The 21,117-nt window shown below is 50.8% G+C and overlaps 1 protein-coding gene across 2 annotated transcripts; it reads left to right on the top strand.

The window, feature by feature from the left end:
* The first annotated feature begins 351 nt into the window (after positions 1 to 351).
* On the top strand, positions 352 to 20,867 carry KHSRP (KH-type splicing regulatory protein). 2 transcript variants are annotated; one of them, XM_069948083.1, is made up of 20 exons: positions 352 to 520; positions 12,378 to 12,471; positions 13,692 to 13,730; positions 14,528 to 14,564; positions 14,646 to 14,698; positions 14,814 to 14,885; positions 15,252 to 15,309; positions 15,513 to 15,684; positions 15,805 to 15,903; positions 16,356 to 16,499; positions 16,583 to 16,685; positions 16,775 to 16,875; positions 16,965 to 17,106; positions 17,192 to 17,352; positions 18,061 to 18,170; positions 19,129 to 19,259; positions 19,359 to 19,559; positions 19,771 to 19,842; positions 19,927 to 20,135; positions 20,216 to 20,867. In XM_069948083.1, exons 1-20 carry the CDS (start codon positions 446 to 448, stop codon positions 20,222 to 20,224), a joined length of 2,082 nt encoding a protein of 693 aa, XP_069804184.1. In that variant the 5' UTR covers positions 352 to 445; the 3' UTR covers positions 20,225 to 20,867. The 2 variants fall into 2 exon arrangements, with proteins under 2 accessions (XP_069804184.1, XP_069804176.1); XM_069948075.1 differs by having other exon boundaries at positions 363 to 520; positions 19,159 to 19,259.
* The last annotated feature ends 250 nt before the right edge of the window (positions 20,868 to 21,117 follow it).

Raw genomic sequence — 21,117 nt, 5'->3', positions numbered from 1 at the left:
TCAACACCGCGTCACACTGCAGCTGAGCTCTGATTGGCTCCTTACGACGTCTCTCACAGCGTATTCAACCAATTCAGTGAATAAAACCTTTGAAATCCCCGCCCCTCTATCTTAAACGCTTAGCGACTCGTTGTTTCCCCCGTCCATTACCAGCGTGTTCCCACCTCATTGGCCGAGGCGGCCTGCAATCATGTTAGTCCCTCCCGCCTGTCTTTGTCCCTATCTACGCAAGGCCCTCTAACGTCATTGGCTGTTAGCGTTTGCCAATCACAAGGTCCGTGTCCATCCCCTTCCCGTGATTGGTCGGCGGTTTCTCCAACCTGAAGTACGATTGGTCAGTGGGGACATCAGTCACCGAGCTGCTCGTCTCCCCGTTTCCCAGTGTGCCCTGCGCGTCGCGGCCTTGTTCGCGCCTTCAGCCCGCGGAGGAGCCGCTGCCGCCGCCATGTCCGACTATCCCGGAGCCCAGACCGGGAACCGCAAGGACGCGTTTGCCGATGCCGTGCAGAGGGCTAGGCAGGTGAGGAGCCGGGAGAGGAGGGGGCCGGGGCTGCGGGGAGCGCTGAGGGGCGGAGGAGGGGACACGGGCTGTGTATTGTGTATCCGGCCGGCGCTGGCTCGCTGTGCTGGCTGTACGGTGTCTCCCGGGGACACGCCGGGGTAACGGGTCTGTCACAGAGCGCTGTACGGTGGGGAGCATCACCACACAATGGGGCAGGATCACCCAGCTCCCTGTCATCAGGGTCTGTTCACACACAGCGTTAACGCAGCCGTTTACTGGATGTCCGTGCACCAGGACACGCTCATGCACAGGCTGCCCTGAGGTCTATGGGGGTTTGCTTCATATTTTCTTCATTGATTTCAATGGAGGAAGAAAAATTGTAAAAGTATAAGTGCGGCCACCTTCCACATCCTGCACCGACCAATCACAGGCCGCGCTGGTCACATGGCCCATTTAATCATATAACACTGTGCAGGACAACGGCCGTTGTCCATAGCAACCACTCCCTGTGCTGTGATTGGTTGCTGTGTGTACTTTCTTTTTTCAATCAGATAATCTATATTAGTATTTTGTAAATTAACAAAGAACCTCCCAATCACTCAACACAGGGACGAACCCACCATTTTTTCCCTCCCCTGAACTGCAGGTGGAATAATCGGTTACCGAATTTACACCAGAATTGGAAAGATTTTGGGGGAGAATTATCAAACATGGTGTAAAGTGAAACTGGCTCAGTTGCCCCTAGCAACCAATCAGATTCCACCTCTCATTTTCCAAAGAGTCTGTGAGGAATTAAAGGTGGAATCTGATTGGTTGCTAGGGGCAACTGAGCCAGTTTCACTTTACACCATGTTTGATCTCCTCCATGGTGCATTATTATCTTCTAGCGTCATGGATCTGTATTATAGTGGTGTGGTGTGGTGTGGGGGGGGGGGGGGGGGGGGGGGTCTGACCGCAGGTCTAATACTCCAAATTCATAACATCCATAACAAGTGCCTGGACAGGGATGGGACACTGCGGCCCTCCAGCTAATGCTAAACTACAATTCCCATCATACTTTGGCTGGGAATATTTAGGCATGATGGGAGTTGTAGTTTTGCAATAGCTGGAGGGCTGCAGGTTCCCCATCCCTGATTTAAAGGGGTTATCCAGCACTACATAAACATGGCCACTTTCTCCTAGAGACAGCACTGCTCTTGTCTCCAGGTCAGGTGCGGTTTGCAATTAAAGTGACTGTACCACCAGGCCCAGGCTGAAGCACTGGAGGCGGCCGACCCACCCTTAGTGGGAAGAAACCCCAGCCCCTCTATGATAGGGTTCCATTGATTCTAATGGAGTCACGTCATGGAGGGGCTGGGGTTTCTTCCCACTAAGGGTGGGTCGGCCGCCTCCAGTGCTTCAGCCTGGGCCTGGTGGTACAGTCACTTTAAGCTCCATTCACTTCAATGGAACTGAGCAGCAAAACCCCGCCCAAGCTGGAGACAAGAGTGGGGCTGTCTCTGGAGGAAAGCGGCCATGGTTTTGTAGAGCCGGATAACCCCTTTAAGGAGTGTGTAACCTTACAAGATAATGGCCCATCCTCAGTACAAGGCCTCAGTATTAGCCCGGCGGGGTCTGATCCCTGACACAGCTGTGTGAGGGGGGATCGCTGCTGATGTGAGGACCCCAGCCTCCTCCGTGCTTATAAGTGCCCTGTCCTGTGGTCCTGGGGACAAGCACACTGCTGCAGAATGTGATATCTGTGTGACTAATAGCTGTGGGGGGAACACTGAGAGGAGGGGGAGGGGACCGCTACAAAATCTCATGTCGATGACATCTCCCAAGGATGGACCGTCAGGTTCGTAAGGTTGGATAAACCCTTTAAAAGGGGTTGTTCACAAAAATGTTTTTCTTTCAAATCAACTGGTTCCAGGGATCTGTAAATTACTTCTATAAACAAATCTTATCAGCTGCTGAATGTCCTGCAGGAAGTGGTGTATTCTTTCCAGTCTGGAGAGGTTTTCTCTGAGGATTTGCTGCTGCTCTGGACAGTTGCTGACATGGACAGAGGTGGCAGCAGAGAGCACTGTGTCAGACTGGAGAAAATACACCACTTCCTGCAGGACATACAGCAGCTGATAAGTACTGGAGACTTTTAATAAAAGTAAATTACAAATATCTGGCACCGGTTGATTTAAAAGAAATATTTTTTTGCTGAACTACCCCTTTAAACTCTGTCAGGCTGGGAGCCTTCGCTGTATGATATATTTATTTTTTTGTGGTTCAAAATGACTGTCAGTCTTTTCATAGCAAACAGTTATGGGTCAGCTTAAATCAGATAATTTTTTTTATTGAACATTTTTCAATTTTACAATAAAACAATCTCCTCCTCCCTCTAGAACATTATGTCCTTAAATGGCACATCACAATAAGGAGTGTATAGAAATAAGGCAGAAGTGGGACATAGAAATAGTTTCCCAACCAGAAAAGATAAAATGAGAGCTTACCCTGACAGGCAGGCGGTCCGACCCACATACACCATTCATACAACCATTCATTCCCACAGACACTGAGACCTATACCTTAAAGGGAACCTGTCACCCCCCGTGCCGGGTTGACAGGCTCCTGACCCCCCCGCTACAGCCCCCTATACTCACCTGATCCTGCCGGGTCCCGCTTCTGGTCAGGTCACGGAGTTCTCAGCTGCTGCATCCCAGCGTGCGCTGAGAAATGAGTCTAACACTCATAGAGAATGACAGAGCGCTGGACTCCCCTGTCATTCTCTCTGAGCGTTGGACTCATCTCTCAGCGCGTGCAGCGGCTGATATCTCCGTGACCCGGCGGGATCAGGTGAGTATAGGGGGCTGTAGCGGGGGTCGGGAGCCTGTCACCCCGGCACGGGGGGTGACAGGTTCCCTTTAATAAAACATCTACCCATTTTACTGTTTTTTAAAGGGGTTATCCAGTGCTACAAAAACATGGCCACTTTCTTCCAGAGACAGCCCCATTTTGGTCTCCAGCTTGGGTGGGGTTTTGCTGCTCAGTTCCATTGAAGTAAATGGAGCTTAATTGAAAACCGCACCTGAACTGGAGACAAGAGTCGTGTTGTCTCTGAAAGAAAGTGGCCATGTTTTTGTAGCGCTGGATAACCCTTTAAGGCCTTCTTCTTGCAGCTGCCCTATTCTGATCAGCTAATAGTAGAAACGCCTCCATGGGATTACGTTTTAAGAAGTAAGATGGTGGACCTGGACTGTCCCCCCACGTACCCCATATGGCTTCCTACTTTTTCATTGCTTTCCTCTTCTTATATATCCCTTTCTCCAATCTCATTGTGGAATTTAAAGGGGTTATCCAGCGCTACAAAAACATGGCCACTTTCCCCCTACTGTTGTCTCCAGATTAGGTGGAGTTTCAAACTCAGTTCCATTGAAGTAAATGGAGCTTAATTGCAAACCGCACCTGACCTGGAGACAAGAGAGGGAGGAAAGTGGCCATGTTTTTGTAGCGCTGGATAACCCCTTTAATGTATTAGTCAGTTCCGCCATTGTGGGAGGTTCAGCTTGTAGCCAGTGCCGAGCTATCAATTTACAGCCTTGGTACAATATACATACACTTGTATGCTCGGGGAGCTAACCACCAAACCCAATATACACTGCAGTGGCTCAAGGGGACAGGGACAGCTCCAATGTGTCTCTAATTCTGCAGCTTTTATTTCTTAATAAGTTATAGTAAAATAACATCTCTGCTGTGATTGGTCACTATGGGCAGATCAGACACGTTTGCTCAGAGCCCAACACAACCCCCAGCTCCAAGAAAAGTGTATACAGAAAATCTATGGCCTATAGGTCAGGAATGGGGAACCTCCCGCCCTCTGGCTGTCAGCTGTCCGGGCATGATGGGAATTGTAGTTTCCCAACAGCTGGAGGGCTGAAGGTTCCCTATAGCTGAGATAGAAACAACACTCCTAGAAAGAATTACCTGATGGTTATCCTGTATATAGAGGACAGGGACTGGCTGACACGCAGGCAGATGCTGCCTCATTGGCTGACACGCAGGCAGATGCTGCCTCATTGGCTGACACGCAGGCAGATGCTGCCTCATTGGCTGACACGCAGGCAGATGCTGCCTCATTGGCTGACACGCAGGCAGATGCTGCCTCATTGGCTGACACGCAGGCAGATGCTGCCTCATTGGCTGACACGCAGGCAGATGCTGCCTCATTGGCTGACACGCAGGCAGATGCTGCCTCATTGGCTGACACGCAGGCAGATGCTGCCTCATTGGCTGACACGCAGGCAGATGCTGCCTCATTGGCTGACACGCAGGCAGATGCTGCCTCATTGGCTGACACGCAGGCAGATGCTGCCTCATTGGCTGACACGCAGGCAGATGCTGCCTCATTGGCTGACACGCAGGCAGATGCTGCCTCATTGGCTGACACGCAGGCAGATGCTGCCTCATTGGCTGACACGCAGGCAGATGCTGCCTCATTGGCTGACACGCAGGCAGATGCTGCCTCATTGGCTGACACGCAGGCAGATGCTGCCTCATTGGCTGACACGCAGGCAGATGCTGCCTCATTGGCTGACACGCAGGCAGATGCTGCCTCATTGGCTGACACGCAGGCAGATGCTGCCTCATTGGCTGACACGCAGGCAGATGCTGCCTCATTGGCTGACACGCAGGCAGATGCTGCCTCATTGGCTGACACGCAGGCAGATGCTGCCTCATTGGCTGACACGCAGGCAGATGCTGCCTCATTGGCTGACACGCAGGCAGATGCTGCCTCATTGGCTGACACGCAGGCAGATGCTGCCTCATTGGCTGACACGAGCCGTTGTGCAGCTTCAAAAACTGTAACCAGAGGATGTGGGGGCGATGATGATGGTGAATGATTGAACCTTTGGCTCTCCAGCTAAAGCTTTGGCTGTCCAGGCATGATGGGATTCCAAGGCTCCCCATCCCTGTTATAAAGGCTCCATAAACCTGTGGTGATGAAAGGTGTAATATGTGACTAAAAAGGTTGTCTGGGGAAAAAAATCATATGTGGGGACATGTCAGTAATAGTGATGTCACGATACCAGAATTTTGAGTTCGATACCAATACTTGATTTTTTAGTTCGATACTCAATACCAGTTCGATACCTCGAAAAAAAATACACCCCCCCCTTATAAGATCAGCACCCTCCTCTCCTGACATCCTCTGTGCTGCTGTGACCTCCCCATAGATCAGCACACTCCTCTCCTGACATCCTCTGTGCTGCTGTGACCTCCCCATAGATCAGCACACTCCTCTCCTGACATCCTCTGTGCTGCTGTGACCTCCTCTATAGATCAGCACACTCCTTTCCTGACATCCTCTGTGCTGTTGTGACGTCCCCTATAGATCAGCACACTCCTCTCCTGACATCCTCTGTGCTGCTGTGACCTCCTCTATAGATCAGCACACTCCTTTCCTGACATCCTCTGTGCTGTTGTGACGTCCCCTATAGATCAGCACACTCCTCTCCTGACATCCTCTGTGCTGCTGTGACCTCCCCATAGATCAGCACACTCCTCTCCTGACATCCTCTGTGCTGCTGTGACCTCCCCATAGATCAGCACCCTCCTCTCCTGACATCCTCTGTGCTGCTGTGACCTCCCCATAGATCAGCACACTCCTCTCCTGACATCCTCTGTGCTGCTGTGACCTCCTCTATAGATCAGCACACTCCTTTCCTGACATCCTCTGTGCTGTTGTGACGTCCCCTATAGATCAGCACACTCCTCTCCTGACATCCTCTGTGCTGCTGTGACCTCCCCATAGATCAGCACACTCCTCTCCTGACATCCTCTGTGCTGCTGTGACCTCCTCTATAGATCAGCACACTCCTTTCCTGACATCCTCTGTGCTGCTGTGACCTCTCATAAGATCAGCACACTCCTTCCTCTCCTGACATCCTCTGTGCTGCTGTGACCTCCCCTATAGATCACCACCCTCCTCTCCTGACATCCTCTGTGCTGCTGGGACGCTGGGACCTCCCCTATAAGATCAGCCCCCTCCTCTCCTGACATCCTCTGTGCTGCTGTGACCTCCTCTATCGATCAGCACACTCCTCTCCTGACATCCTCTGTGCTGCTGTGACCTCCCCTATCGATCAGCACACTCCTCTCCTGACATCCTCTGTGCTGCTGTGACCTCCCCTATAAGATCAGCACCCTCATCTCCTGACATCCTTTGTGCTGCTGTGACCTCTCCTATAAGATCAGCCCCCTCCTCTCTTGACATCCTCTGTGCTGCTGTGACCTCTTCTATAGTATCATCCCCCTCCTCTCCTGACATTCTCTGTGCAGCTGTGTCCTCCCCTATAGTATCAGCCCCCTCCTCTCCTGACATCCTCTGTGCTGCTGTGTCCTCCCCTATAGTATCAGCCCCCCCCTCCTCTCCTGACATCCTCTGTGCTGCTGTGTCCTCCCCTATAAGATCAGCCCCCTCCTCTCCTGACATCCTCTGTGCTGCTGTGTCCTCCCCTATAGATCAGCACCCTCCTCTCCTGACATCCTCTGTGCTGCTGTGTCCTCCCCTATAGATCAGCACCCTCCTCTCCTGACATCCTCTGTGCTGCTGTGACCTCCCTATAAGATCAGCCCCCTCCTCTCCTGACATTCTCTGTGCTGCTGTGACGCTGTGACCTCCCCTATAAGATCAGCCCCCTCCTCTCCTGACATTCTCTGTGCTGCTGTGACGCTGTGACCTCCCCTATAAGATCAGCCCCCTCCTCTCCTGACATCCTCTGTGCAGCAAGGGACCAAACATTGTGTTTATTGGGGACAGCATGGGGGGGGGCAGTAGTGGGCAGATTGACGGGGGGGATCCAGGTTGGGTGAACAGTCCAGGGCCCAGGGTACATTTAATCCGCCACTGGGTACAGACTACAACCCCCACACTGCAGGGAGCTGGTGAAGGCTGCCAGGTCTGGACAGACAAGAGAGGGTTACTCTGCCTGGCAGGTCAGTTCCTGTCAGAGGGCAGGGGTTTAAGGGCAGGAATGTTAGGGGCACACCAGAGGGCAGGGATGTGGGGGGGGGGGGCACACCAGAGGGCAGGGATGTGGGGGGGGGGGGGCACACCAGAGGGCAGGGATGTGGGGGGGGGGGGCACACCAGAGGGCAGGGATGTGGGGGGGGGGGGGGGCACACCAGAGGGCAGGGATGTGGGGGGGGGGGGGGCACACCAGAGGGCAGGGATGTGGGGGGGGGGGGGGCACACCAGAGGGCAGGGATGTGGGGGGGGGGGGGGGGGGCACACCAGAGGGCAGGGATGTGGGGGGGGGGGGGGGGGCACACCAGAGGGCAGGGATGTGGGGGGGGGGGGGGGGGGCACACCAGAGGGCAGGGATGTGGGGGGGGGGGGGGGGGCACACCAGAGGGCAGGGATGTGGGGGGGGGGGGGGGGGGGGGGGGCACACCAGAGGGCAGGGATGTGGGGGGGGGGGGCACACCAGAGGGCAGGGATGTTTGCAATGTCTGCACACATCCCCTGCTCTCACTTACTGCGGTACCACTTAAAGCATGAGGCTTGTCAAAGCAGAGGGGAGGGGGGATTTGTAAAGGGAGTTTAAGGTGGAACAGACAACCTGAACCTCGGCCAGCGGGAAGATTAACCTTTGCTGCTGGCCAAGATTCAGGCTGTATGTTCCACCTTAAATTAGCTCCCTTTACAAATCCCCCTCCCCTCAGCTCCGGGAAGCTCCCAGCTGTCGGACCTCCGTTCCTCCGTGCATATTCATGTGTGCACACTCAGGCCGGTCAGGAAGCGCAGCCACCGAGAGTGTGCACACATGAATATGCATAGGAACAGCGCCGCAGATGGACGGCTGCATGACAGGAGGTACAGGAGGCTGAGGTGTGACTGGCTGCGGGTCATTAGCAGCGGGGGTCTGCTACACATAGTAGCCGACCCCCACTGCTTCTGGAGAGGCTCAGGATGGGTCAGAGGCCGCTGTCAGTTGTGACAGCGGCATCTGCACAGTTATATAGCCGGCACTAGCGATCGCTGTGTGCCGGCTATAACTTCTCACTGCAGTGAGCGGAGGAAGGGGCGGGCGGAGGAGGAGGAAGTGACGCCAGGGGGCAGAGGGCAGCACACAGAGAACATGGCCGGCGCTTAGCTAGCCGCCGGCCATGTTCACTGCTCTATACTTTATATTAAGCTGCGTTATTAGGCAGCTTAATATAAAGTATCGATACCAGGAAATCCTGGTACCGAATCGTTTTTTGGCCCGAAATATCGATAGTAGTATCGATATTTCGGTGCATCGTGCATCCTTAGTCAGTAATGTGTACTTACCTGGGCCGCCTGCTCTGCCCCACAATTAGTGTTCCTATGACCCCTGATGACAGCCCGGGTAAGTATCACATCACTGACTGTCCCCTGCAGTGTGGCGACGTGTGAATTTTTCCAAGACAACCCCTTTTAATTACAGGGGCACTTGGGCTGTTACTTGTGTACTTGTCGTGACGCCCCCTGCCGGATCAGCAACCAGTTCCTTTGTTAATCTGGGGGTTCGGGTCTCTTTGGATACCAGAACATTTTAAAACCATAACCAAATCAACTGGTGTTAGAAGTAAATTACAAATCTATATAACTTTCTATTTATAAATTTCCAATCTTCCCATACTTATCAGCTGCCGTATGTCCTACAGGTAATGTTGTTATTTTCAGTCTGACACAGTGCTCTCTGCTGCCATCTCTGTCCGTGTCAGGAACTGTCCAGAGTAGGAGAGGTTTCCTATGTGAATCCCTATAGAAAACCTCTCCTGCTCTGGACAGTTACTGACATGGACAGAGGTGGCAGCACAGAGCACTGTCAGACTGGAGAGAATATACCACTTCCTGCAGGACATACAGCAGCTGATACGTATGGGAAGACTGGAGATTTTTAAATAGAAGTAAATTACAAATCTGTATAACTTTGACACCACTTGATTTGAAAGAAAAATTTTTGCTGGAGTACCCCTTTAAGGTCTCATTGCATGTTGGTCACATGGTATAACCAGAGTGCAGGAACAGCGTTAGGAAATCAGGTGTCACCTCATTGGCAGTAAGGCAGAGAATACATAGTTTGGGGAGCCGGATGTGTATATTACCGTCTCGGGCCTCTTGTGCACATCCACATCTTTGTGTGGGATTGTGGAACCATTCTAGTCTATGGGCTGATGACTGTGGGGTTTATGCCCGGAGCACAGAGTGTATATAGGATCCTATATGATACAGTATCCTGTGCGTAATGGCGGACACATGGAGCCGGGGGCCTTCCTGTGCAGGATCTGAGCTGTAGAGGGCGCTGCTGTGTCCTCCTGAGCTCCAGGGGCCTTTGTCCTAGAGGTCAGTGAGGTGGGGGGGATGGGGGGGTATAGTTCTAGTATTGTAATAGTAGTGGAGTGGAGTATGTGGGTGGGGTGAGCTTTAGCACATCTCTCCCATTGTAGTGATCATGTGATAGGTCATGTGACTGATGATGACCCAGACGTGTATGACAATCAGGAATTGCAATGTGGCATGTAACCCGCCGCACCTCCACCCTACCATGTACCCCGCTGTATTGTGCGATGTAATATTGTGATGGTACATCGGCCTGTAATAGTTGTATATGGCTGCCGGGGTCCTGTCCATCCTCATCCATCCCCCCGGGGACTGTGTCCATACAATGAGCTCCTCTCCATCCATCCACCATCTGCAGAGGACAGGATGCTCCATGTGTCTGGGCTGGGGACGCCCTATAGGGACACTATTGAGTTTCACCACCTTCTGCCATCTGTCTCGGGGTCGTGCTGCTTCATTTGGGATGGGGGGGGGGGGGGGGGGGGGGAGGTTTTTATTTTCTTAAGTGTTGTAGATAATCGAGTGGTTAAAGATCGCGTGATAGACTGAAGTGTAGCATGTGGGGTTGGCGCTTATTCTGTGCCGGCTTTTCCCCACCCTGGGATTGTTCCTTACAGCTTCTGCTAAACTACAACTCCCAGCATGCCCGGACAGCATGCCTGGTCTGTCTTCTCATCGTATATGACACGCCCCCTGCGCTCAGTCTTCTCGCTGTTTACTACACACACACCCCAGCGCGGGCGCTCAGTCTTCTCGCCGTATATTATACGCCCGTGCTTCAGTCTTCTCCCTGTATATTACACGCCCCCCCCCCCCCCCTCCGCGCTCAGTCTTCTCGTCGTATGATACACGCCCGCGCTCAGTCTTCTCGCCCTCGCCGTATATTACACGCCCGCGCTCAGTCTTCTCGTACGATACACGCCCGCGCTCAGTCTTGTTGTACGATACACGCCCGCGCTCAGTCTTCTCGCCCTCGCCGTATATTACACGCCCGCGCTCAGTCTTCTCGTACGATACACGCCCGCGCTCAGTCTTGTTGTACGATACACGCCCGCGCTCAGTCTTCTCGCCCTCGCCGTATATTACACACCCACGCTCAGTCTTCTCGCCCTCGCTGTATATTACACACCCACGCTCAGTCTTCTCGTCGTATGATACATGCCCGCGCTCAGTCTTCTCGTCGTATGATACATGCCCGCGCTCAGTCTTCTCGTCGTATGATACATGCCCGCGCTCAGTCTTCTCGTCGTATGATACATGCCCGCGCTCAGTCTTCTCGTCGTATGATACATGCCCGCGCTCAGTCTTCTCGTCGTATGATACACGCCCGTGCTCAGTCTTCTCGCCCTCGCCGTATATTACACGCCCACGCTCAGTCTTCTCGTCGTATGATACACGCCCGCGCTCAGTCTTCTCGTCGTATGATACACGCCCGCGCTCAGTCTTCTCGTCGTATGGTACACGCCCGTGCTCAGTCTTCTCGCTGTATATTACACACTCGCGCTCAGTCTTCTCGTTATATGATACACTCCTGTGCTCAGTCTTCTCGTCCTCGCCGTATGATACACACCCACGCTCAGTCTTCTCGTTATATGATACACGCCTGTGCTCAGTCTTCTCGTCCTCGCCGTATGATACACACCCACGCTCAGTCTTCTAGTCGTATGATACACGCCTGCGCTCAGTCTTCTCGCCCTCGCTGTATATAGTACACACCCACGCTCAGTCTTCTCGCTGTATATATTACACGCCCGCGCTCAGTCTTCTCGCCCTCAGGGCGTCTTTCCCATCACCTGTAACTTAGACCTGGTTTATGGCTCCTGTGATCTCGGTGACGACACCTCAGTGTGCTAAGTCCCATAAAGTCATAACCAGCACCCGGTCTGTCTGATGGTGTCCGTCACCGCATACATATGAAATCCTTAGGGTGCCCCCTCACCCCATATTATACTTTTTGTGCCTGGCTGTGTTCTGGGCTTTACATAAAGACATGGGGACCATTCTCCTTGTCTGTCAGACACCTGACCCATCCTGTGTCCCTGTGACAACTCTTCCTGCCTGTGGGAGTCCAGGGCACCATTCACAGAGTAATGGAGGAAGTTGTCATGAAAAGTCTCTGCAGCTCCCAGTATAAAGGTAAATGTCAGGGTACAGATGGCTGTACCTTCACGAGAGGCGGCTGGCGGAATAAACCTGCAGATCCTTACAGCTATTATGAGGAATACATGAAGCACCTCACATCCAGTGACCGGACATTGTCTGTGACTCGTAGGTCTCCAAACTGCGGCCCTCCACCTTTTGCAATACTACATTACCCATCATGTCTGGACAGCCAAATCCAAAGCTTTAGCTGTCCAGGCATGATGGGGATTGGGGGTTTGCAACAGCTGGAGGGCCGCAGTTTGGAGTTGCATGATGTGACGGCTGCTCCGTATCGCCTCATATTACCTGCATGGTGACCCCGATCTATGTGTATAAGTGACTGTGACTGCATCTGTCATAGTGACATGTTCTCTCTCTCCTCTTGTATAGATTGCAGCAAAAATTGGCGGTGACGCTACGGGAGGAGTCAACAACACCCAAGAATTCAATTTTGGCGGTCAGAAAAGGCAGCTAGAAGATGGAGGTGAGGAGGAGAGATGAGCTTTGTTACAGGGGTTATGCCTAGATGATAACTGGAAGTATCTGATCAGTGGGGGTCCAACCGCTGGGACCCCGAGAGATGACAACACTTGAAGCTTCTTGTCTCCTAAGGGAATAGAGCGGCAGAGCACTCAACCACCCATTCAGCTACTCTATGGGACGGCTGCAGAAAGCGGGGGGGCAGGGCTGGTGTGTAGGGGATAAGTTATAAACTGAGCATGCAAAGATCCCTTTACTCAATATCCAGCTCAGTTAAGAGTCTGATGCTATAACCAGGGTAATACCAAAGCCAGGTATCCATCTATGATATTTCCCTGGTCATAGCATTAGACTTGATACTAACTGAAGGGGCCACCTGATATGGTGGTTTTGGTGGTCTCCGAACAGGAGCCATCCCTTTGCTGGGTCCTTCCCTGGGGGGGATGTCCTGTGTCTCATGTTGTGAGACTCATAACTGAGGCTCCACGGACCTTTTTGCATATTGATGTTAGGTAGAGATGAGCAAACCTGGAGCATGCTCGAGTCAATCCGAACCCGAACTTTCAGCATTTGATTAGCGGTGGCTGCTGAACCTGGATAAAGCCCTAAGGCTATGTGGAAATCATGGATATAGTCATTGGCTGTTTCCATGTTTTCCAGACAACCTTAGAGCTTTATCCAAGTTCAGCAGCTCCCGCTAATCAAATGCCAAAAGTTCGGGTTCGGATCGACCCGAACCCGGTTCACTCATCTGTTAGGACCTAGGATTTTACTGTATTGAGCGCTTTAACCAGCGGCTGACTGTTCTTTGACTGGTCTTCCTCAGATCAGTGATCTTTTTTGCTGTAATAATCTTGACATAACCACTTTTAAAGCGTTACCGTCATTAGAAGTGAATGATATCATCAGACGTTACTGGTGGCATGGGGTCTCACTCCTGATATACAGCCGGGGGAAGTGCAGGCCTTTCTGGCTGTCAATTAGACTCAATCATTTATAGTCTGGGTAGTGGAGCACCCTGCTGTATACTCCCCCACCCCACCCCCAAACTGTATCTTAGGATCGCAGCGCGTCTCAGGAGAGAGAGATGTCAAATGTTACTCCAAGTGACAATAACTCATTGATGTATAGTGAGGCCAGAGGTATGATATGTCTGAGCCGCTACAGCTATGCCATACACACATAACCTTGACCTGTCTTTTTTATTTTTTTTTCCCCCCTCAGACCAACCAGAGTGCAAAAAAATGGCAACACAAAGCGAACGTAAGTTTTCTTCTTCTTTTCAGAGTTTCTGTAGTAGATCACTAGCCTAATGCAGTCATGTTTTTGCATCTGTAATATGGTTACAAGTCTCATCCTGATTCGCCATCACAAGTCATGCTCCTAATGGCTTCCATAATACAGGTGAAAAATGTGTCCATGTCAGGCTAGTGTGAACCTATTATATATCACGGGTGTCCTGTCATATGGCCCAGCACATACATTCAGCTGTAGCAGCCCTCCCAAGCCAGATGAAGGCTGGTAAAGTGGGGTTGTGTAGCCCCTCTGTCTTCTGTCTGATATCAGACATGGAGAGGCGCTGCCGCACACTGGGTAGTGGTACATTTGCCAGGGCAGCACCCAATGACCAATAGGTACTGCACCTGCGTCCTGTATATTAGACACATTAGAAGTTGTCTTGGCTACTGTCCCATCCAGCATGACTCTGCAAACCTGATGTGAGATTGGATGGAAAAGAGAGCAGCACTGCCCATTCCCCTTCTTAGCCATCACCCTGTATAACCGGGGTCAAATATGTCCCTCTAGTGGTTACAAAACTACAGTTACCATCATGCCTGGACAGCCAATTTGGTTGTCCAGATATGATGGGAATTATAGTTTTGCAACAGCTGGAGGGCATCAGTTTGACATCCCTGTTCTGTATAATGGGCCTGTACAGTGTATCAGCCATTCAGACAGGAGCCGGGATCACTGTGCTGATCGGGGAAAGCCTGAGCGCTGTTACCAATTGACTTTTACCCTGTAGGAATCTAATCTGTATTTTGTTTGTTTGGTTTCAGCGATCGCCCCTCCTCTCACTCCTGTACATCAGCCTCGGTAAGTTTCCTCCTCGATTGTTATTCTTCATTATGTTTTGTTCCCTTGTTCTTTCCTGTAACAAGACTTCTCTGCATCTAGGGCAACATCCTTGACAGAAGAATATCGTGTACCTGACGGCATGGTGGGACTGAGTAAGTGCGGAAATGGCGGCAGTAATGGGAGCAGATGACGCTGTAATGGTGAAAGGAGGGAAGGAGGAGCTGGAGGAGTCGATGGTGTTAATAATATACTGTCTTTCGCTTTCAGTCATTGGCCGTGGAGGAGAACAAATAAACAAGATCCAACAAGAGTCTGGCTGTAAAGTTCAGATATCCCCAGGTGAGATGTCAGTCTCTTTACCCTCCTCTGGGAGAAGCAGGACAACATCCTTAACAAAATGGTGTCCTAGTCCTCCTGCCCCATCAGGTTTCCTGCATTATATTTTTACCATACAGCAGGTTGAGGAACCTTTTGGCTCTCAGGCTGTTGCAAAACTACGATTCCCATCATGCCTGGACAACCAAAGGCTGTCTAGGCATTATGCGACTTGTTGTTTGCAACAGCTAGGGGCAGACTGTTCCCCATCCCTGCCATACAGCATCAGTGTTTGACCTCCGGGCCCACTAACTGTGCCATACTTCAATATGAATGATGTGCTCTGGTTACATAAAGAGCGTTACTTATAAGGTCTCTTTTGTATTACAGACAGTGGCGGGCTCCCAGAGAGGGTGGTGTCACTAACTGGTTCCCAAGAAGCTGTGCAGTAAGTAAATGACCCCTATAACCGTTGTAGCCTCTGTTATTCCTGGCATGTGATAAAGCAGCTTTCTAAGTGTGGTGCTCCCCTTTTCCCTTACACATTTATCTGGCTGTGTTCACTTTGCAGTACTGTTCATGTACCACCAGGGGTCCTTTTCTAGATGATGTCCCACAGTCTAACTTTTTGTCCATCTGTTTTTCTTGTAGAAAAGCGAAGATGATGCTTGACGAAATTGTGGCTCGGGGCCGCGGAGGACCACCTGGCCAGTTTCACGATAACGCCAACGGACAAAACGGCTCCTTACAAGAAATCATGATCCCTGCTGGCAAAGCCGGCCTGGTTATCGGGAAGGGGGGAGAAACAATCAAACAGTTGCAGGTATGTGCCACCATGCAGCGCCATAGTTAGAGTCGCCTCCTAGTGGCACCAGCCTATACCCCAATGACATGAGCAAGAAAAGGCGGGGTACAGTTATTTTTACGTAAACTTATATTCCAGGAGCGTGCCGGAGTCAAGATGATACTCATACAAGACGGCTCCCAGGGCAGCAATGTGGATAAGCCTCTACGCATTGTAGGGGAACCCTTCAAAGTGCAGGTACGTCTCCGGATGATGAAGCGGTCGCTGTTCACTCGCGCAAAATTACTTTATATGTAGGGCAGCGGTCTGATTCCGTTAATAGGTCATTGACATTACCCGATCTTCTGTATATAAGGTTATATGTGGGCACAGTTCTGCGCTGGGATTCTTTTATTAATACCTTTTTGGTGTAAACTTTTTAGTCTGCAAGGGGGAATTGCTCATGCAAGACCACAATCTAGTGCGGAGAGGATCGACCCTATTAGGACACATGTGTCAAACTTGCGGCCCTCCCGCAGTTGCAAAACTATAATTCCTATCATACCTGGACAGCCAAAGGCTTTGGAACAGCTGGAGAGCAGCCACTTTGACACCTGTGTCCTAAGGGGTCGATCCTCTCCGCACTAGATTGCGGTTGTCTATATATTCAGTAACCAGAATCCTTACGTCCCCCGTATATTCTCCTGCAGCAAGCCTGTGAGATGGTTATGGATCTGTTACGAGAACGAGATCAAGCAAACTTTGGTGATCGGAACGAGTATGGCTCCCGGGGGGGAGGAGGAGGAGGAGGAGGAGGTGGAGGAGGAGGAGGAGGAGGCGGCGGCGGCATAGATGTAAGTAGCAGCTACAGCTGACTGTGGTTGTGGACTACATAAAGCGGGGGTTGTTTCAGGCATTGACGTCTTCTTCCGTGCAGGTACCAGTTCCTCGGCACTCAGTCGGAGTAGTAATAGGACGCAATGGAGAAATGATCAAGAAAATACAGAATGACGCTGGTGTCAGGATACAGTTTAAACAAGGTGGGACCCCCATCTGCTTCCTCTATATATCCTGTGTACAGGACCCTATACAACAAAGATTGACTAACTTGCCTATGACATCCATATAGATGATGGATCCGGTCCGGATAAGATCGCACACATCATGGGCCCACCCGATCGCTGTGATCACGCTGCCAGGATAATAAGTGACCTGCTGCAGAGTTTAAGAGTAAGAAGTTGTTGTAGTATTGAGAGTAACTTATCTCATACAGAGTCCATATTACATGAGCTTACTGTGGCCTTGCTTTTCTTCTATAGAGCGGTCCACCAGGACCTCCGGGCCCTGGTATGCCACCTGGCGGCAGAGGAAGGGGCAGGGGGCAAGGGCCATGGGGACCTCCTGGAGGAGAAATGACCTTCTCCATACCCACACATAAATGTGGCTTAGTCATCGGTAGAGGTGAGTGGACGCTCGGTGCTGGGAGTCTGTTGAGTTCACATAACTTCCTTCGGACACCTTACATCTCGTTTCCTCCTTTCTGCAGGTGGAGAAAATGTGAAGGCCATTAACCAACAGACTGGAGCTTTTGTGGAGATCTCACGGCAGCCGCCACCCAACGGAGACCCCAACTTCAAAATGTTCATCATCCGCGGCTCACCACAACAGATCGACCATGCCAAACAGCTGATCGAAGAGAAGATTGAGGTGAGTCCTGGGGCCCATGCATTGTTCCTCAGCCATGTGGACGTCCGCAGAGCAGGCCTGTGTGCAGACTGTACCATACCCCCGCCATAGACAGGCCTATTACTTTGTGACAGCTGGAAAACTTGAACTGTTTGTACTGAGAGTAGTAGATGCTTGTAACAAACTTCTAGCAGATGTGGTTGGTAAATCTACAATAACAGAATGTAAACCTACCTGCTATAAACATATATCTCTACTAAGATAATAGGAAGGAAAATACTAAAAGATGGACCCAGTGGTGTTTTTCTGCCAACAATCTTCTATGGTTTATCTAACCTAAAGGTCCCCATACACCTTATACTTCAGTTGGCTAAAAAAAAAAAAAAAAATCACCTCTTGACCTCTTTGTTCTATAAGAGATAAGCTGCAGTGTGGTTGTGGCTTACCCCTCCATGTACAGAACACAGGATGGCTCGGCTGCACTGACCCTCCCTGTGTATGGGGGAGGATGGGAGAGATGAGGGACGGACCATGGTTCTGCTGTCGGCTATTGAAGGTGTATGGGGACCGTTACTGTTCAGGGTTTATGACCTTTCTGAATGATGGAATATAAATCTTCATTTGCTGAAGTTTCCATCAATTTCTCTTCTGGTTCCGAGACCAAAATAAATCGAATCTTTAACTATTGTTTTTACTGATAAAATGTAACATTGCGTTTTCTTTTCCCAGGGTCCTTTGTGCCCGATTGGCCCCGGCCCTCCTGGTCCTGGTCCAGCTGGCCCCATGGGTCCGTTTAATCCAGGCCCTTACCCTCCTGGACCTCCCGGAGCTCCGCCACAGTACGTATCTGACTTACCGTCTCTTAATAACCTGAAATGTTAGATTCAGTTTACACAGTGCAGGATTGTGCAGCTAAAATATGTGGATAAAGTTTTCTTAAAGGGGAAACTTTGTCAACTGGTGTCAAAAAGTCGTAAATTACTTTTATTTAAAATTCTCCAGTCTTCCAGTACTTATCAGCTGCTGTATGTTCTGCAGGAAGTGGTTTCTTCTGTCTAGTCCGCCACAGTGCTCTCTGCCACCACCCCTGTCCATGACAGGGACTGTCCAGAGCCGGAGAGGTTTTGCTACTACTCTGGACAATTCCTGCAGAGAGTACTATTTCATAAAGAATACGCCACTTTCTGCAGGACATACAACAGCTGATTAGTACTGGAAGACTGGAGATTTTTAAAGAGAAGCAATTTACAAATCTATATAATTTTCTGACACCATTTGATTTGAACCCCCCCACCCCCCCCCCCCCCCCCCCCCCCCCCCCCCCCCCCCCCCCCCACCGCCCCTTACTCTTACTCATATACTCATAAATCAACCTTTATGTTTAGATCTGCAGCATGTCCATGAGATTAACAGGTTTTGTGGATTTTGCATTAGTGATCTGTCTTGTAGCCTGGATGTATTTGTTAAAGGGGTTCTCCAGCGCTACAAAAACATGGCCATTTTTCTCCAGAGACAGCACCGCTCTTGTCTCCTGATTGGGCGGGGTTTTGCTGCTCCGTTCCATTGAAGTGAATGGAGCTTAATTGCAAACCGCACCTCCTGAACTGGAGACAAGAGTCGTGCCGTCTCTGAAAGAAAGTGGCCATGTTTTTGTAGCACTGGATAACCCCATTTAATGCTGTAATCTTCTGTGGGTGTAAAATATATATATATTAAACATGGGGGGGTGATAGCACTTAGTGATGAGCTCTGTCTGTATTTGTCTGACTGTTGTTTTTGATCTCTCGCTGTATGCAGGTCTGATCTGATTTCCGATTTCTATTGCAGTCCGGGGCCACCGCCACCTCCACCCCCTCACCAATACCCCCCACAAGGCTGGGGCGGCACATATCCCCAGTGGGGGCAGCCGCCAGCCCCTCACGACCCAAGTAAGTGTCAGCAGCAAATAGCAAAGTCTAAGGGTTAGTGGGACAATGGTTTCATGTATGAACTTCATTATTCATATTGGTTTCTCTATTTCTTCATAGCAAAACCCCCAGCCCCCACAGACCCCAATGCTGCCTGGGCCGCTTACTACTCACACTACTACCAACAGCCCCCTGCTCCTGTGCCCGGGCAGCCCCCTGCTGTCCCCGTCCCTCCACCTCAGGGGGAGCCCCCCCAGCAGCCCCCACCTGCCAGCCAGCCGGACTACACAAAGGCTTGGGAGGAGTATTACAAGAAGATGGGTGAGTAACGTCCACAGGGTTATCTGTCTTATAGGCCAGACCCGCGGCCCTCCAGCTATTGCATAACTACAATTCCCATCATCCTTGGACAGCCAAAGCTTAAAGCATGATGGGGAATGTAGTTCTGAAACAGCTGGAGGGCCACGGGTCTTTATAGGTGGCTGTGTTCTGTATAGACCTTCTATTGACCATCATGGCCTCCACCTTACAGGTCAACAGACGACTCAGCCCACAGGACAGCCGGATTACACAAAGGCCTGGGAAGAATATTATAAGAAACAAGGTACCGTCTCCCCCGTACCCAACGTCTCTATATCTCCACCTTCTTGTGCGTCTTCCTAACACCTCTTCTGTGTTTCTGTTACAGCTCAAGCAGCAGCTGCTGCAGCTCCCGGCGCCCCAGCTGCAGCCACAGCGGCGGCCGCCACAGCAGCAGTGGCATCGAGCGCTCCCCCGACAGCACAACCAGACTACAGTGCGGCGTGGGCAGAATATTACAGGCAGCAGGCAGCATACTATGGACAGGCACCAGGAGCGCCCCCCACACAGCCTCCTCCGGCACAGCCGGGGCCACAGGTCAGCCCCCAGTACCTAGACCTGATGCGTGACCTGCCCGCCATGGATGGGATGTAGCTGACGTCTCTGTTCTCTTCCAGGCCCAGTGAATGTCACCTTGTGTCGTCACTCATTACCAGTCTGGAGATGGGAGCCTCTGTTGCTGACCTCAGTGAGGGGAGAAGCTGTTTGACAAAGTCCCCTAGTTGTATTTTTTATTTTATTATTTTTATTTTTTTAGGACATTTATTTTTGTTTTGTTTTTTTTCTGTTTTTTGTCCTTCATCCTTTCCTGGTTCTTTTTCATCTCGGCCCCCGTGGAAGTCGATTCAGTGAAGGGCAGGTTCTAGACATTAGGACTAATCTGAGCGCCTCCCGTCCACTCACCTCCCAACAAATATAATAAAAAAAACTACAAAAAAAACACGGTTTTATTCACTGGAGCTGCCTGTGAGTAATGAATTATTATATATATAATTTTTTTTTTTTCTTTTTAACGTAAAGAGAATTATTTCCCCTCCCCCCCACCTCCTACGTCCCTGTGCTTTTAGTTGGTTGAACATTCCCTGGTGACGCCCCCATGCTGTCTGCCGGTCCCACCCCTGCAGCTGGGGCCTTGTGAAGTGCGCCGGTCCCTCCCGCCAGTGGGGGGGTCGTGATGTGTTTTGTCTGTTCAGAGACATGGAAACTGTACGCTGAGTTTTTACTTTTTATTGCCTGTTTTTAACTTCACAATAAACTATGACAAAACTCTCCCGACTTCGCTCTCTGCTCTGTTCTTCCCTCCTCTGTTTTGTAGTCTGTCATTCAGGTGGATTTTTTTTTTTTATGTAAATGTTCCTCGTGATGAATTCTATGCTGTTTTTTTTTTGTTTTTGTTTTTTGGAACGGCTGAGGGAACCGCAATAAATTTGTGAAAGAAAATGGTCTTAGTCGTGTCTACATGGTTCACTATTATACACTTGTGGAGGTGCGGCCTATGTATATACACTCTGCATTGTTG

Source organism: Dendropsophus ebraccatus, chromosome 1, assembly GCF_027789765.1.
Source record: "Dendropsophus ebraccatus isolate aDenEbr1 chromosome 1, aDenEbr1.pat, whole genome shotgun sequence".
Classification (NCBI taxonomy): Eukaryota; Metazoa; Chordata; class Amphibia; order Anura; family Hylidae; genus Dendropsophus; species Dendropsophus ebraccatus.
This window is presented reverse-complemented; position numbering and strand designations above follow the sequence as displayed.

What these genes read in the sequence shown, in the direction of transcription:
- KHSRP (XM_069948083.1), top strand. Translation starts at nt 446, where the DNA reads ATGTCCGACTATCCCGGAGCCCAGACCGGGAACCGCAAGGACGCGTTT. An exon ending in GGTTCCCAAGAAGCTGTGCA is followed by an intron (nt 15,310 to 15,512) that starts GTAAGTAAATGA and finishes TTTTTCTTGTAG; the next exon opens with AAAAGCGAAGATGATGCTTG. An exon ending in GGAGTATTACAAGAAGATGG is followed by an intron (nt 19,560 to 19,770) that starts GTGAGTAACGTC and finishes TCCACCTTACAG; the next exon opens with GTCAACAGACGACTCAGCCC.